Source organism: Culex quinquefasciatus, chromosome 2 (assembly GCF_015732765.1).
Source record: "Culex quinquefasciatus strain JHB chromosome 2, VPISU_Cqui_1.0_pri_paternal, whole genome shotgun sequence".
In the NCBI taxonomy this organism is placed as follows: domain Eukaryota; kingdom Metazoa; phylum Arthropoda; class Insecta; order Diptera; family Culicidae; genus Culex; species Culex quinquefasciatus.
The window spans coordinates 170,806,729-170,824,706 of NC_051862.1; the positions used below are offsets into that span (position 1 = coordinate 170,806,729).

The 17,978-nt window shown below is 37.0% G+C and overlaps 1 protein-coding gene across 1 annotated transcript in view; it reads left to right on the forward strand.

Moving 5' to 3' along the window:
* The first annotated feature begins 283 nt into the window (after positions 1–283).
* Positions 284–17,978, forward strand: part of LOC6041381 (facilitated trehalose transporter Tret1) — a 40,710-nt gene continuing 23,015 nt past the window's right edge. The window contains exons 1-3 of the mRNA XM_038254863.1: positions 284–402; positions 461–693; positions 4,861–5,335. Coding sequence (XP_038110791.1) covers positions 336–402; positions 461–693; positions 4,861–5,335 — 775 coding nt within the window. The 5' untranslated portion in view covers positions 284–335. The remainder of the gene's footprint in view (positions 403–460; positions 694–4,860; positions 5,336–17,978) is intronic.

Here is a 17,978-nt window from a genome sequence, read left to right on the forward strand (position 1 = left end):
GAACTTTGTCCTATTTTTTCTACATGCTGATGTTGATTTCCTAAATTTTCTAGATTTAATGATAGCGATTGTTAATTCTTTTTCAATTTTTTTTAATAGATTTTCTAGGTAAATCGTCCCCAATTTCCACTACTAGGTCAACTTTAACTCCCACGGAATTGTACAACGCCACTCGGGGCACACTGCCGCTCCAGAAACGTGATTCCGTTCAGAATGAAACCTCAAGCCCTCAGCTATCCAGGAAAATCCCTCCATCATCAAATGACGCCGTCTTGCACACACCCAATGCATGGTAAAACTCATCTGCCCATTCGCGCGAAATAATTTCACGGAAAATGGTGCTCATCGCGACGTCCGTTCCGCTTCGATCGGTGGCCAACCAATTCCTGGGGGCACTCGCAGGTTAGGCCGGCCACCACCCCGTCAGCGGTCAATAACGCGGGAATATTTGCCATTTCAGTGAACATCATCACTCTGGGGCATGGCGCGGTCATCGGATGGGTTTCACCCGCGCTACTCTACCTGCAGTCCAACGGGGACCACCTGACCACGGGACCGGTGACCATCGAGCAGGCCTCCTGGATTGGGTCGACCCTCTGCATCGGGGGACTGATTGGGGCGACCGTGTTTGGGGCGTTGGCCGATCGGTGTGGGAAGCGGCTTGGCCTGCAGCTTATTGCAGTTCCACAGCTGGTAGGTTTTGATTTGTGTGGATGATTAGAAAGTTATAAGCTTCCGGTAATGAACGTCGCAAGAGATGCTTTGGGTAGTATTCTCCTATATTGCACGGAAATGAGGCCTTGTTGTATCTGTGTGTTCGGGTGTAAGTGTGCTTGATAAATGAATCTTCCGTGAACGTTGCCGTGTCAACGATGTGTAATTAAAACGGCTTAGTATTGCACAAGTGACTGATTGACAGTTCTTGCAACTAATATTCCGACCACTCATAGACACCCACTTGTAGACCTGACCACCGTATTAGTCTTCAAGTAGATCACATGATTTTAACTTATGGTCGATTAATAATGGTTTTGTACTGTATTCAAGGGTTAATATGCACATTGAATTATAACCTCAAATATAAAATAAAACCAAACAAAATTAAGAAAAGATTGAGGAAGATTGGATAGAGTAGATGACAAAAAGAGACTAAATAGGAAAACCGAAAAAGTAAATCTTCAACATTTAACTCACCATCAAATCTTCAAACCTTCAAATCTTCAAATCTTCAAATTTTCAAATTTTCAAATTTTCAAATTTTCAAATTTTCAAATTTTCAAATCTTTTGATCTTTATCACTTTAGATCTCTATAAATTTCATAATTCTCGTAAAAAGCTATTTTTCTTTCTGCAATCGGTTGCAATTCCAATTAATATAATCTAAAAAGATAAAAACAGCTTGATACCTTAAACGTTCTTTAACAAAATGAATTGTTAAGTATTTTTCGATTGATTTTATAATTGATTTTCAATTGATGCAAAAACATTTTTTTAAGCTTATCTAATCAAAAAATAAAATTAGGTTAATAATTTAAAATGAGCTAAAATTATGACAGGAAATTTTGAGCACCTGTTAGCAAAGCTATACATAGAAAATTATTTTTTTCAATTGTTTCTATTAAGCAATTCTCCACCAAATCCGAAAATGGCTTAAACTTTGGTGGGGCCTTCCTTATGTCAATGGTTCACCCATAAAAATCTTTGTTCAATTTTGGCAGCTGTTCATACAAAAATTGTACGTAAATATTCGATAATCTGTAACTTTTCAAGGATTTTTTGATTTATTTGGTGTCTATGACAAAGTTGTAGATGTTGATGAGGACTATTCAGAAAAAAACTAGGCACAATAAAAAAAAATTGTGATTTTTTTTATATTTTTTTCACAAAAAATCAAATTCTCCCCCCTTCCCATTTAAAATTGGTTGAAAAATCAGAGGTCAAATTATTTTTTTTGATAAATCTGGAAAATATCAATGGAAATAGAAGTCTAATCAACTCAAAACAATCTAAAACGCCTTTTTCTGCATTGATAATCGTATTTAAGTTGTTTGGGCTCGTTTAAAAATATTTTGAACTTTTTATTAAATAACAATGTTCACCGAAAAAACTTTATTTTCTCTCAAAAATACAATGTTCGTCAATGTTTTTAAATTTTGGATACTTATGATTGCAAAACAACTGGACAGGTGTATAATTTATTTTAAAACACTTTTTTAATTCAATTGTTGAATTATTGGCCCTGTATTTTTTTTGCCCCAGACTTTGGTCAGAGTCAAAGAACATAGACTAGAAAAAATATTTGCAACGGCCTGATTTTTGTAAAAATATTAAATCTCGTAATTAAAATTTTTTGACCTCATTTTTTAATGCCGAATTTGCAATTGAAAAATACTTTACAGTTTTTATGTATAAGGGCACCGTTTTAAAAATATAGTCATTCAACGTTATTTTTTTCCGAAAAATTCAGTTTTTTTTTAAGTTTCCATGATTGTCCTTCCTGAAAATATCTTTATTTTTCAAAAAGTTCAGACAATTTCCTGTAATTTTGTCTTAGAAAAATTGAACATTTTTCTAATGTCGATATCTCACCAAAAAATTGTCAGATTTTTAATGTAAATATATGAAACATTCGTGAAATTTTCCGATCTACATTTCAAGAATAACATTTCAAAAGGGCCAAACATTCAGGCCAAAACGTTTTGATCTCATTCAATCCGTCTTGGGGTCCCAGAAGACCCTAGTTAAGTACTTCAAAAGTTATGCTTAAAAAACGAGTTTAGCTTAACTTCGGAAAATTGTAAAAACGGTGGTTTTTGTCAGCTATATATTGTTGGAAAGATATTTGAAAGACCTTTCCAACGCGTTCAAAAGATTGACCTCATCAAAAGTTATGAGCACTTATATGTTATTTATACACTTTTTTGAGGCCAGATCTCAAATATTTTGATGAATTGTAGTCCGGATCTATCATGCGACCCATTGGATAGGTAATCAAAAGACTTTTCCAACGAGCACGAATGATTGAGGATCTGACAACCCTATCAATAGTTATGAGTACTTTTTTTTATATACATTTTTTAGGTCGGATCTCAGATATTTTGATAAAAATAAATGTTATTTCTACACTTTTTTGAGGCTGTATAGTGTATTCACTCTATGAATGTGAGGAAGGAACCAACCACCTAAAGGTGAATTAAGTAACGTTTATATTATAATGAGTCAAGCAAAATTTTAAAGCTTTAAATACAAAATGAGCACGAAATATATTGAACAGTTTGAAGTAAAATGAATCAGTTGAGAATCTTGAAAAACTACCTTTTTTTATTTATTTGAAAATTAAATAATCCACATGAACAAAACTTTTCTGGGATAATTAATACTTGAGCAAATGGAAAAAAAATCTAGTCGAAAGATCCAACATTTTTTTAACTTTCGAGAGGTCGCGCTAGTGTACTTTGTGCACAACTTTTGAAAATTGTTAAAAAACAATGTCTTTTCTTATTCAAAATGCGTGAAACCCAGGCGTATGCTCAAGCTACACATTTTTCTATAAGAAAACATATGAAAAGTCAAATTCTTGGAGTAAAACCTATTTTTAATGATTTTTTGATAAAAAATGTTGTTTAATGTGTGTGTTTAATGTGTTACTGCTCGTGTTTTTTTTTTTGACGCGACTTTCGAAAGGTTAACATTGTTGGCAAACATGTTTAACAATGGATGGTACTATGTTGGTCCAAAGGATATTTTTTCCGAAAATATCACAGAAATTAATCGAATGCAATTTCAATAAAAATAATCTAAAAGTATATTGTTCTTTTCCTAAAACGTTCTAAAAAGAAAGTAATTCTTATGTCTTTTTCGATTATTTTTATATTTGATTTTCATTTGTTAAAAAATAAAAAGCACGTTAATCGTTTAAAGTGAGTTAAATTATGACAGAAGGAGCGTTAGTGAAAAAGCCGTAGAGTATAGAACGTCGCAATATAAGTAACTAATTAATTTAAAAAAATCGACTGCTGGTTATTTCTGATTTTACGGGAGCACATGAAAAATATTTTTATTATGATTTTTATAAACAATCAAAAAATTACCGCAAATGAGAGATTTTATAAAAATGACTCGAAATTGACTCAAGCCATTTGTAAAAATTAAATAACTAAAAACTTTACCCTTTCAGGCCGATAGGTCATATATGACCAAAATATATAAAAAAAAAGAAAACCAAAACTAGTCTATAAACCTAAATTCATAAAAAGTGAACTAAGTAAAATATTACAATAGAATAACTTAAGGCCCATTCATAAACCACGTGGACCGCGTTTTTGAAGGCGTTTGTGAGGAAGAATTCATTTTGTTTTTTATCGCAAAATAACAACATCCGGTCCTGGAACGTTCTTTCTTCTCCATTTTAATTTCAAAGTTATGCAACAGTAACACTCATAAGTATTTCAAATAAATTCGGGATCAGCACTCTTAAGGATGCCAACAATCCTGTTTTGATGGTGTGTTTCCCGATTGTGTTTTTAAATTGGTTGCATTTACCCCACAGCTTCCATAGTAAACAAACTTAAGTAATAACGTTTTCTTAGAAATATTAATATTTTGTAGTATGCAAATTTACATCGAAAAAACAATCACAATTTTACAGGAGTTGTTCTTAATGTATACATTTCCATTATAATTCTTCCCTGTAATTAATACAAATCCTGCGAATTTTAATAATGACGGTTGAAATGAAAGCTGTTTAGCAGTAAATCCAATAATTACAGTTTCAATGAATACTGTTTAGCAGCAAATCTAGTAATGGCTTCTTCGAAATTTGATAAAACACGCCACAATCATGGTATTTTCCCCACTCAGGGCTTCCTGCTGTGCGTTCTGCAGGGCACCAACGTTTACCACATCTACCTGGGTCGCGTCCTGGCGGGAATCGGTGGCGGTGGAATCCTGCGGGCCATCCCGATGTACATCGCAGACATTGCCGACTTTCGGCTGCGTGGAATGTTGGGCTCACTGCTGGTGATATCGCTCAATCTGGGCACCCTGGGAGGATTCATCCTGGGCAGCTATCTCCACTACGGGACCGTTCCGTTGGTCATGTTGGCCGCTCCGGTACTTTTTCTGGCCGCGACCAGCTTCCTGCCGGAGACGCCGTACTGTTTGCTACGACAGAATCGAAACGAAAAAGCCGAACGATCTTTGATGTTCTACCGCGGCATTCGGGGACACTTCCAGAAGACGAGCTACTTCAATCGAGAGTTTGAGCAGCTGAAGAAGTTGGTTCAGGTTGAGCGGGAGTCGGCCGATGATAACCGGGTCACGTGGGCTGATTTTTGTGGGTTTTGATCTTCTTGATTTTTGAAATATTTCACTGATTTGTATTCTCCAACAGGCACCAAAGACGCAAGAAAAGGACTGGCGATTGGAATCTTCCTGATGCTCCTGAATCAATTTTCTGGAGCTTTGGCGATCATGACCTATACAGCATCAATTTTCGAAAGATCTGGATCAGATTTGAGTCCCCATGTATCCTCAATTATTGTGGCTTTAGTTCAACTCCTTGGAACTCTGGTTTCCTTTTCCCTGGTTGACAACTTGGGAAGAAAAATCTTACTTCTAATTTCGACGATTGGAACAACTCTTGGACTATTTTCCATGGGGTTGTTCTCTTATCTACAGTATGCTAAGGTCAATTTGGACCACCTGCAATCTCTACCGATTCTTAGTTTGTCGTTTACAATATTTCTATCATCAATTGGAATTCTTCCGTTGCCGTATGTGATTTTAGCCGAGGTGTTGCCACAAAAAGTGAGTTAAATTTGTTAATTAATTTTTCACAATACTTAATCAATTTCAAATAATTTCAGATAAGAAACGTCGGCAGCACAATAAGCATTCTCACCATTGCAGGAAGCTCGTTTATAGTTCTTAAGGTAATTTATAAAACTTTTATAATATTAGAATTTCGATATTCACACTATTGAATTTTCAGCTTTTCCCCACCCTCATGGAGCAAATCGATGTCTATGGTACCATGTGGGTGCTGTCTCTAATTTGTGCTCTTTCCACGTTCTTCATCATATTTGTTATGCCGGAAACCAAAGGGAAAAATTTAACTGTTGTGGAAGAGCCCGTTAAGCAATCAGCCTCGAGTAAGGACATTAAAGAATAGTCAAGTGTAGTGATTATTAAATAAAAACTTAAAAAAAAATTCTACTCATTTGTTTGATTGCAAGCTATCAACAAATTTCTACAAGAATTTTCCAAACATTATGCTAAATGGCCAACCTTCCTAGTGATTTATTTATTTTTATTGGTTTATAGATAAATTTTAAAGTTGATAAAATTGTCAACGGATTTGTTAAAGACTCAATTTTAGTTTTTTCATGAATAAAACCAACATAATTTCAAATCTAAAACAATCCACCGTCTCCATTATGTTAATTTAAAGATGTTGAACAGAAAATTGTATCAAATTAAATTGCATTCTGGAAAACTAACGCTTGAGCTGCTGATTGTACAACAAGTGAAACGGAGATGCCAGATGACTTTTTAAGAGTTTGGACAAGCCTGACTGAAAAGTCTGTTGTTGGCTGCAACCTTACCAAAAACTTCATATTATCAAAAAACGTTAGCATTAATCAAAAATTCATGCTATGAAAACGATAACATTGTTTTAACAATAATGTTTCGATTAATTTGATTACAAAATTATTGCTTTCCGAATGATTTAAGAAAGTATGTTCATCGTGAAAAAATATCTGCCACATGCTAAAATGTCTGTAAACAAAGACACATCATTGCATCTGGCATCCCTGGCGTGAAATATTTCATTTCTTGCAACGAAGTTTGCTTGCAACATTGCATGCGTAGCCATCTCTTAAACGGGTGAAGTTGTGATGCAATTCTTATCTTTTAACTCGTTAAACTTAGCTGCTTGTTTTATTTTGTGTGATTATTATTATTTTGGACAGTTTTACTACAAAATCAATTTTTCGGATTTTTTTGGTTTGTCTCGTGTTAGACGGTCATTCTGGGCAATAACGCAAGAATTTTGAACATCGATCAATTCCTGTTTTTGTCTTGTTTGCCAACTTTGCCCTTAACAAAATAAGCCATTTTGCGTCAGATTAATTTAGGAATGCCAGATTAGTCAAGTGTCAGCCGGAATAAAGTTTCATCGTTATCTATACCAGATTTCGACTGATTCAAAATTTTCTACAAATTTCGAACTTTTTTTTACTTAGATGAACGTGTTATATTAAAAATCGTAATTTTTTGTAAATATTCAGGTCAATTTAAATGTAAATTCAACCTTTTTGAGACTTAAAATCAATTAAACCATCACACAATTCAATCTCTAACTCTTAAAAAAAAAAAAAAAAAAGAATCGCAAAAAAGAATAAAAAAAAAGAAGAAAAAATCCTCTTAAAAGAGCAAAATTGCTCACTGAGGATTTGTACAGTTAAGCGAGCTGGAAAAAAAAACCACCAGCAACCACCGAGCCTAACCTCTTCCAGGTAGGTGAATGTTTCCAGCTGCTTGCTTGGAAGTGTGTAATTCGGTATTAAAAAAAAAAAAAAAAATTAAAAGCTATCGAGTTAATTAATGTTTCTTTGGATTTTTTATGGGTACTTGACCAGATTATTTTTTATTTTAACCTGAAATCCCTGATCATTGGTTCGTCCAGACAAGTTTCCATATAAATTCGGGAGCTTTTTATACAAAAATGGCATCCAAATATGTATTTTAAAACATATATTTTGATAATTTCAGTGCTTTAGGACAAGCTAAGAAGTTTGACCTTTTTTTGATTTTTTGTTTCCTAAAACAAATAAAAAAATTGGCAGTGTTGCCATTTTCGTGTATTCCAGGATCTTTTTGGTTTCTGAGAAAATCGAGCAAATATTTTGTATGGTTCAAAAAATTTCCTATAAATTTGTCAAAGAAACTGAAAGATTGGACCTCTGGTTTCTGGGATACAGCAAAATGTTAAATTGTTTGGCTTGATTATTTTTTATTACAAGGAGCAGACAACTTCACATATGTTTTGTTTTTGACTAAGGTATTTGAGAGATGGCTACTTTTTATGGAAATAATCAACTCAGCCACCAGAGGTCCAATATTTATAGTTTCGTGAGCATTTAAAAAAAAAGAAATTGCAAAATTTTCAAATAGGTCAAACTTAAGATGTATTTATTTCGAAAATGGTGGTTAAATTTTTAGCCAAAGTTTCAACATGGATTTCTTCTTGGTTGTAAAATTGCTTACTCATTAGTTTGTTGATTGGCGTTAACCTAAATATTAAAATAACACGTAATATGCACAATTTTTCAATGTGCATAGTATTAAATTGTTGAAAATGTGATTTTTGGTTATGTTTCTGTGACTTATAGTTTTTTTTTCTTAAACTATGGTAGTGTTCAGGCAGCTTTGATAAACTTTCAAAAGAATAAAAATAATAAGGTATTTATAAGTTAAATTATTTTAGAAAATTACGTAACAGGTTTTTGGTCTTATGAATCAATTTACTTTATCTTTTTTAATAAAGTTGAAGGTAACTTCTTAAAATGTGTTTTAACATTGACCACCCATTGCCCATTAGGGTAACAAGAAAAATGAAAAAATCTCAAGAGATACCCCCTGGTTTGATTCTTTAGGCAATAATTAGTAACTGTGCCAAATGTGGTCCCTTTTTGTCGTTGAAGTTTATATAGGGAAAATCGCAAAAATGGATGGAGAAAAACATCGCTTCAGGATTTTGGCAGTAGGTGGCGCAGGTCTCGCTCAAAATTGACCAAGTGTGAGATTCTTCTAGAATATTCTATTGCCTACAACTTTGTCGAAGGGTGCAAGAAGATCCGAGTTGACCCTGATGAGTTATTAGCAATGCGATGAAAAGAAATCGGCTTATCAACTTGAAAGTATAGAAGGGGTATATAGGAAGTATAATACTTTTACTAAAAAAATCAGCAAAAATCAGGATCAACTCGGATCGTTTTGCACCCTTGGGCAAAGTTGTAGGGAATTAAATATCCTTCAAGAATCTCACACTTGAACAATTTTGGGCGAAACCCGCGCCACCTAGCAGAAAAATACTGAAACGATGTTTTTCTGCATACATTTTTACGATTTTCCCCAGATAAACTTCAACGATAAAAAGCGACCCTTAAACCTTAACCGATTTGGCTCAAAATTGGCACAGATACTTATTTTTGCCTAAGGAATCGAGTCAGAGGGTATCCCTGATGTTGATTTTTTTTTATTGTCACTATATTGCCAATTTAAAACCCCACTCCCATTAGAAACTAAATTTTACACTCGGATTTCAGTTTCATCAAAAGCTTTCATTTAGTCGTTTACCTTCAACATCTCAAGCGCCAAATCTGCAGAATCACCTCCGACAAGGGTGCCAAAACTGCTTTTTCCCTCTTTGCGCCGCGCATGCGCTCCAAATCACCATCGACGACCTTGCCAATTTCACTTAATGGGCCCAAGTCCCGCACTAGACTGGGCGAGAAACCTGTTTGTGGCGCGAAACCATTTTATTTACCTTCCCGGCGATAAACGCCGAAATGCGGTAGCCTAATGAAGTTCACAGCGCCGGCAGGCCTACCGGGACCTGAAGTGGAACTATGCACAAATATGGTTTGGCCATTAGTTTAATCTTATCAAAAATCTGGTTGTTAATTTCGGTGAAAAAAAGTTTTGTTATTGACAAACCTGGTTGACACCTTTGGTTGATTTTAATACTTTTCAACAACAAGAGAAAAATATGAACTAGTTGTTTACAAACAAATGGAACGTGGCTCCCCTGCTTCAAGTCTTCTCTGCTACAAACCAAACCGTTAAGCTTTTTGTGCATAATCAATGGAATGTGGAGCCCACTCAAAAAGTCTTTGTCAACAGTTGACTTCTCGATTTGCTCTGTTTAGATTCTTTATAAGCTAACGAGTTATTCCATTGATCGTTGCTCAAACGTGCCCCCAAAATAGTAAACCTGAACCAATATTGCGGAAGTCTTCACCGGGCACACTTCCTTGTTTGAGAACCATTTTTGCCGAAGCATTTCTCGAGCACCGTTCAAAATGTCAGCACTCATTACGCGGGTGTCCTGGGGGTGATGATGATGAGGCGGCAGGTAGAATTCATGCGTTCGGAGTTGGGATTTAGACGGTATTAGACGTTTTATTCTGCTTCGTAGTCAGCTGACCGAGCAAAACTACTATTTAAGCGTTGAGCTATGAGCTGCTGTACGGTGCGATGATCTGCAAAATCCAGTTCTCGTCCCACGTGGTGTTTACTGAGTGTATGATACCAGTCTAGTACTGACCACTACGGTAAGAATATAGCGAGAAAGCAACAACAATAAAATACCAATAAAAACGCAATGAATATTGCGTTTCGTCCAGGGGTGCAACACGGCATCAGAAATGTTCATATTGATCGTTGAATTAAATCTTTAATATTTAGATAATCAAATAAGGGGTTCTCTACGATTTCGCAAATCGATTTTTGTTTGTAATTTTTGAATTGGACATAACTTTGTCCATGCCATCCTTATGTCAAAAGAAGTCATTTTACAATTTTTTTGTTTGTTTTCAGAACCGTTGTGCAGCCTCCTCTACCTATTAAATAAACACAAAACTAAAAGTGTTAATGTGAATGGTTTAACATTTTGACAAAGAACTTTGTCCTAAGGGCACTGTCTACGGGTGTCAATCCAAAATTTCGCGAAGCGAAAGTGTAACGATTTGTGTCGTTTTTCAAATGCTTATATCTTCCCCCCTATTCAAACAATCTTTATGTTTTACCCATCAAACGAAAGGGGAAGACTTAAAGTTCAAGTTGACTACCTCACAAAGTTGATAAAACTTTGTTAAAGTACTAAAAGTTAAGATGAAAATAAAAATGAATGCAGGAAAAATCCCGGCTGCTGATTGGCTGAAAGCACGTAGCAAATGTTGCCTCCTCTCCTGCTTTCGCGAAACTCTCGCGAGAATGTGGCACCGCTGTTGCCACATTTCATGCGAACTATTTAAGCTAAAAGATAGCCTCAGAAAAATTCAGTAACTGACGAGGTTTCGACAAAGGCGGATCCACGGTGGTAATTTTATTGCTCACACACACACACACGCACACATTGAAAGACACAGTTTGTGCACTAAATTGGGAGGTATTCTGTTCTTAGGGTTCGTTCAAAAATTACGTTCATGAATAGGGGAGGGGGGTCTGGGGTTTGTGACAGCCCATGTTAAAGGTATAGGAAAAGTGCGTGACAGGGGGAGGGGGTCTGAAATCCCGAAAATCTCTGGACGTAATATTTGAACAAACCCTTATGAAGATTGTAAGGACGGTCACCAGACCAGAATGATTTGGGGCAATGGGCTTGGGACCACAATTATACGGTATTGGCCACACCCGGAGTGGCCAGTGCCCTGGGGAAGGTTCTACCGGGGGGACATTAATCGAACCATACGACTTGGGGCAATATGGGTATCAAAATTCATGGTATTTGAAACTGGTAATGAAAATGGCCATTTTGACTGGATTGGCCACACCCGGAGTGGCCAGTGCCCTCGGGAAGGTTCTACCGGGGGGACATTAATCGAACCATACGACTTAGGGCAATATGGGTATCAAAATGCATGGTTTTTTAAACTGGTAATGAAAATGGCCATTTTGACCGGATTGGCCACACCCGGAGTGGCCAGTGCCCTCGGGAAGGTTCTACCGGGGGGACATTAATCGAACCATACGACTTGGGGCAATATGGGTATCAAAATGCATGGTTTTTTAAACTGGTAATGAAAATGGCCATTTTGACCGGATTGGCCACACCCGGAGTGGCCAGTGCCCTCGGGAAGGTTCTACCGGGGGGACATTAATCGAACCATACGACTTGGGGCAATATGGGTATCAAAATGCATGGTTTTTTAAACTGGTAATGAAAATGGCCATTTTGACCGGATTGGCCACACCCGGAGTGGCCAGTGCCCTCGGGAAAGTTCTACCGGGGGGACATTAATCGAACCATACGACTTGGGGCAATATGGGTATCAAAATTCATGGTTTTTGAAACTGGTAATGAAAATGGCCATTTTGACCGGATTGGCCACACCCGGAGTGGCCAGTGCCCTCGGGAAAGTTCTACCGGGGGGACATTAATCGAACCATACGACTTGGGGCAATATGGGTATCAAAATTCATGGTTTTTGAAACTGGTAATGAAAATGGCCATTTTGACCGGATTGGCCACACCCGGAGTGGCCAGTGCCCTCGGGAAGGTTCTACCGGGGGGACATTAATCGAACCATACGACTTAGGGCAATATGGGTATCAAAATTCATGGTTTTTGAAACTGGTAATGAAAATGGCCATTTTGACCGGAATGGCCACACCCGGAGTGGCCAGTGCCCTCGGGAAGGTTCTACCGGGGGGACATTAATCGAACCATACGACTTGGGGCAATATGGGTATCAAAATGCATGGTTTTTGAAACTGGTAATGAAAATTGCCATTTTGACCGGATTGGCCACACCCGGAGTGGCCAGTGCCCTCGGGAAGGTTCTACCGGGGGGACATTAATCGAACCATACGACTTAGGGCAATATGGGTATCAAAATTCATGGTTTTTGAAACTGGTAATGAAAATGGCCATTTTGACCGGAATGGCCACACCCGGAGTGGCCAGTGCCCTCGGGAAGGTTCTACCGGGGGGACATTAATCGAACCATACGACTTAGGGTAATATGGGTATCAAAATTCATGGTTTTTGAAACTGGTAATGAAAATGGCCATTTTGACCGGATTGGCCACACCCGGAGTGGCCAGTGCCCTCGGGAAGGTTCTACCGGGGGGACATTAATCGAACCATACGACTTGGGGCAATATGGGTATCAAAATTCATGGTTTTTGAAACTGGTAATGAAAATGGCCATTTTGACCGGATTGGCCACACCCGGAGTGGCCAGTGCCCTCGGGAAGGTTCTACCGGGGGGACATTAATCGAACCATATGACTTGGGGCAATATGGGTATCAAAATTCATGGTTTTTGAAACTGGTAATGAAAATGGCCATTTTGACCGGATTGGCCACACCCGGAGTGGCCAGTGCCCTCGGGAAGGTTCTACCGGGGGGACATTAATCGAACCATACGACTTAGGGCAATATGGGTATCAAAATTCATGGTTTTTGAAACTGGTAATGAAAATGGCCATTTTGACCGGAATGGCCACACCCGGAGTGGCCAGTGCCCTCGGGAAGGTTCTACCGGGGGGACATTAATCGAACCATACGACTTAGGGCAATATGGGTATCAAAATTCATGGTTTTTGAAACTGGTAATGAAAATGGCCACACCCGGAGTGGCCAATGCCCTGGAGAAGGTTCTATCATGGGGACTTTAATCGAACCATACGACTTGGGGCAATTTTGATACCCATATTACCCCAAATCGTATAGTTCGGTAAATGTCCCCCCGGGAAGACCTTTCTTAAAGGCAATGGCCACTCCGGGTGTGGCCAATCCGGTCAAAATGGCCATTTTCAATACCAGTTTCAAAAACCATGAATTTTGATACCCATATTGCCCAAGTCGTATGGTTCCATTAATGTCCCCCCGGTAGAACCTTCCCGAGGGCACTGGCCACTCCGGGTCCGGTTTCAAAACCATGAATATTGAAACGTATGGTTCGATGTCCCCCGGTAGATTTCCCGAGGGCACTGGCCACTCCGGGTGTGGCCAATCCGGTCAAAATGGCCATTTTCATTACCAGTTTCAAGAACCATGAATTTTGATACCCATATTGCCCCAAGTCGTATGGTTCGATTAATGTCCCCCCGGTAGAACCTTTCCCAGGGCACTGACCACTCCGGGTGTGGTCAATCCGATCCGGGTGTGGCCAATCCAGTCAAAATGGCCATTTTCATTATCAGTTTCAAAAACCATGAATTTTGATACCCATATTGCCCCAAGTCGTATGGTTCGATTAATGTCACCCTCCGGTAGAACCTTCCCCAGGGCACTGGCCACTCCGGGTGTTGCCAATCCAATCCGGGTGTGGTCAATCCGGTCAAAATGGTCATTTTCATTACCAGTTTCAAAAACCATGAATTTTGATACCCATATTGCCCCAAGTCGTATGGTTCGATTAATGTCCCAACGGTAGAACCTTCCCGAGGGCACTGGCCACTCCGGGTGTGGCCAATACCGTATAATTGTGGTCCCAAGCCCATTGCCCCAAATCATTCTGGTCTGGTGACCGTCCTTACAATCTTCATAAGAACAGAATACCTCCCAATTTAGTGCACAAACTGTGTCTTTCAATGTGTGCGTGTGTGTGTGTGTGAGCAATAAAATTACCACCGTGGATCCGCCTTTGTCGAAACCTCGTCAGTTACTGAATTTTTCTGAGGCTATCTTTTAGCTTAAATAGTTCGCATGAAATGTGGCAACAGCGGTGCCACATTCTCGCGAGAGAGTTTCGCGAAAGCAGGAGAGGAGGCAAAATTTGCACCATGTTGCCACATTTCATGCGAACTATTTAAGCTAACAGATAGCCTCAGAAAAATTCAGTAACTGACGAGGTTTCGACAAAGGCGGATCCACGGTGGTAATTTTATTGCTCACACACACACACACGCACACATTGAAAGACACAGTTTGTGCACTAAATTGGGAGGTATTCTGTTCTTATGAAGATTGTAAGGACGGTCACCAGACCAGAATGATTTGGGGCAATGGGCTTGGGACCACAATTATACGGTATTGGCCACACCCGGAGTGGCCAGTGCCCTGGGGAAGGTTCTACCGGGGGGACATTAATCGAACCATACGACTTGGGGCAATATGGGTATCAAAATTCATGGTATTTGAAACTGGTAATGAAAATGGCCATTTTGACTGGATTGGCCACACCCGGAGTGGCCATTCCCTTGGAGGAAGGTCTTCCCGGGGGGACATTAATCGAACCATACGACTTGGGGCAATATGGGTATCAAAATTCATGGTTTTTTAAACTGGTAATGAAAATGGCCATTTTGACTGGATTGGCCACACCCGGAGTGGCCAGTGCCCTCGGGAAGGTTCTACCGGGGGGACATTAATCGAACCATACGGCTTAGGGCAATATGGGTATCAAAATTCATGGTTTTTTTAACTGGTAATGAAAATGGCCATTTTGACCGGATTGGCCACACCCGGAGTGGTCATTCCCTTGGAGGAAGGTCTTCCCGGGGGGACATTAATCGAACTATTCGACTTGGGGCAATATGGGTATCAAAATTCATGGTTTTTGATACTGGACATGAAAATTACCATTTTGATTGGACATTTTCCGAACCATACTTGATTTGGCAATTTTTGATACTGGACATGAAAATTACCATTTTGATTGGACATTTTCCGAACCATACTTGTTTTGGCAATTTATTTCCACAGAGGTGCCAAAGATTGAAAACATTTTATAGGAATAAATTATTTAGGATTAAATACATAGGCAATGTTTTAAAAATATAAAATAAAATAGAATATTTTTTAGGAGTTTTGTACAAAGTTCTTTGTCATATTGGTCATGTAGAACATAACCACCTGCACCTTTTTATTGTAAAAATGAATCTACATAAATAAAATTATGCTACAGTCTTCGGGGCATTGTTTTTCCAAAGTTTAGTTTTTTAATAGATTTAATTTATTGTTGTTTTTATGTTCAGTTTATCAGAAATAAAGAAATAAAAAAATCTCTCCACAGTTCAAGAAAATAAAAAAATCTCATCATGTTCTACAAATTGAATTTCGACGGTCTGCGCTTAAAATCATTTAAAACATGTTAAGGTAAATTTAACAAACTTTTGATTTACCGTCATCAGGGGTGACATTGAGTCTGGGGGGTGAGATTGGGTCATACAAATTTTAGCATTTTTGTATGACCCAATGTCACCCCCCAGACCCAATGTCACCCCTGATGACGGTATTGAAAATTTTTAATTTTTAGTATCGCAATAAGTTTTTTTCGTTAAAATATTTGAACCACCTTAATTTTCAACCAAGTCAAAGGTTGCCCTTTTAATTTGCAACAACTCTTTCCATTAATTTTGAGATCTGGACCACTGAGCAATAAAAAAATGAAATTTTGCAGTGAAATATTATAACATACAATTTTAAGAGCTGAATTAAAAATATACGATAACAATCCCTGAAAATTTAGCTAATATTTTATGACAAAATTATTTCTGTTTCTACATATTTTTAAATTTCTACATGAAATGATTTTTTTTAAATCTGGAATCCATTTTTTAAAACATCGAAATAACAAAACAAACTTAAAAATATTAGGGAATTAGTACTATCCAAGCTTTCGTCTTAATTAAATTAACTCTAACAAATTAGATGTAATTGATTGGTATTTGTGATTTGCTTGTATATGCCGATGCAAATATTTTTCAAAGTGTTTTTCCCTTGGCTCTGACCAGGGTCAAGGGGAGGCAGCAAACAAAAAATATATATATAAAAATTTAAATAACAAGCATTTAACACTAGTTCAGTTGTTTTGCAATCAAAAGTTTTCAAAAAATTTAAGGTTTAACGAAAATTTCCAAAATTTCCAAACAGGAAAAATTGATGTTTTCTAAGTCTCACCCAAATCATTATCGGCACATTAGTTGCTGAGATATAGACGTTAGAAAATCGTGGGTTGTTTGGGCGAGACTTAAAAAACATCAATTTTCCTGTTTTTAAACCTTTGCATCGCAATATCTCAGCAACTAAGGGTCGTATCAACAATTTTCAAAAAAGCAAAATATAGAGAATTTTCTAAGCTTTTAAAAATATTTTTTTCAAAAATGGCAAACATGCGTACTTATTAAAAAAAATAAAACTGCGACTATTTTTAGAAAAGTAACCTAAAAATGGTTTTAACTTGAAAACGGTGCACTTTATCCAAATTTCACCAAAATACTTTTTGATTGCAAATTTGATTTTACATCGAAAAAAGATGTTGATTCGATGTTGAAAAAAAGATTCGTATTTCAATTTTTTGATAAAATCAGTATTGATTAAAAAAAAACATAATTCGGTCAAAGATTTTTTGCACATCCTGGAAATTTCTTAAAAGTTGGCATTTGATGTCCTCTAAAAAATATCAAAAAATTAAAAAAAATTAAAATAGTGTTTTTTCGCAAATCAAGTTTAAGTGACAAAAAGGTAAATTAAAAATCACCAAATTTTATTTAACGTGTATCATTTTTTTTTTTTTAGTGTGGTTCTTATCCATTCTTACAACTATGCCGAAGACACCAAATCGATCAAAAAATTCCTTAAAAATATACAGATTTTTGAATTTTTAAATATTATTTTTGTGTGGACAGCTGCCTAATTTGTATGGAAAATTATATAGACAAACTAATGATGGAAAATGGCTTCTTTGGGCATACCGAAGGCACCAAAAAAGTTTCAGCCGGATTAAAAAATAAAAAAAAATCGAATGACCGAAATCTAAGAGAATTGCTCCATAGTAAATTTTTGGAAGTTCCATACTAACTTCAGGTAAATGGTGGAAGTACTAAACCTTAACCAAATGCGCTCAAAACTTCAGGCTATGTTATGGGACCATATTGCTATAAAATTCCATGCTTTTACCCAAGCATGCTAAACATCAATCTTAACGCAGGGGAATACATTTTAAATTGATTTTAACTTGCATTTAAAATTTTGAAGCTTTGAAAACAAAAAAAAAAGTTTTTTGCCTCCTGATTTTTCAGAATATCTTTCGTACTACCCCACCATCTCTAAATTTCGAGATAAACTAATTAAAGATTTTTTTTATAGTCTTCTAAGTTGCAAACCTATCCCTTATTTTATTTTTTTTTTTGAAACGTTGGAAAGTTTCACTAAAATTCTGAAAGTAATTATTATTGGAAAAAGCACTTGCATTTTCTCCCTGCATATGATTTTAATTAGGTTATATATAACTAAATTT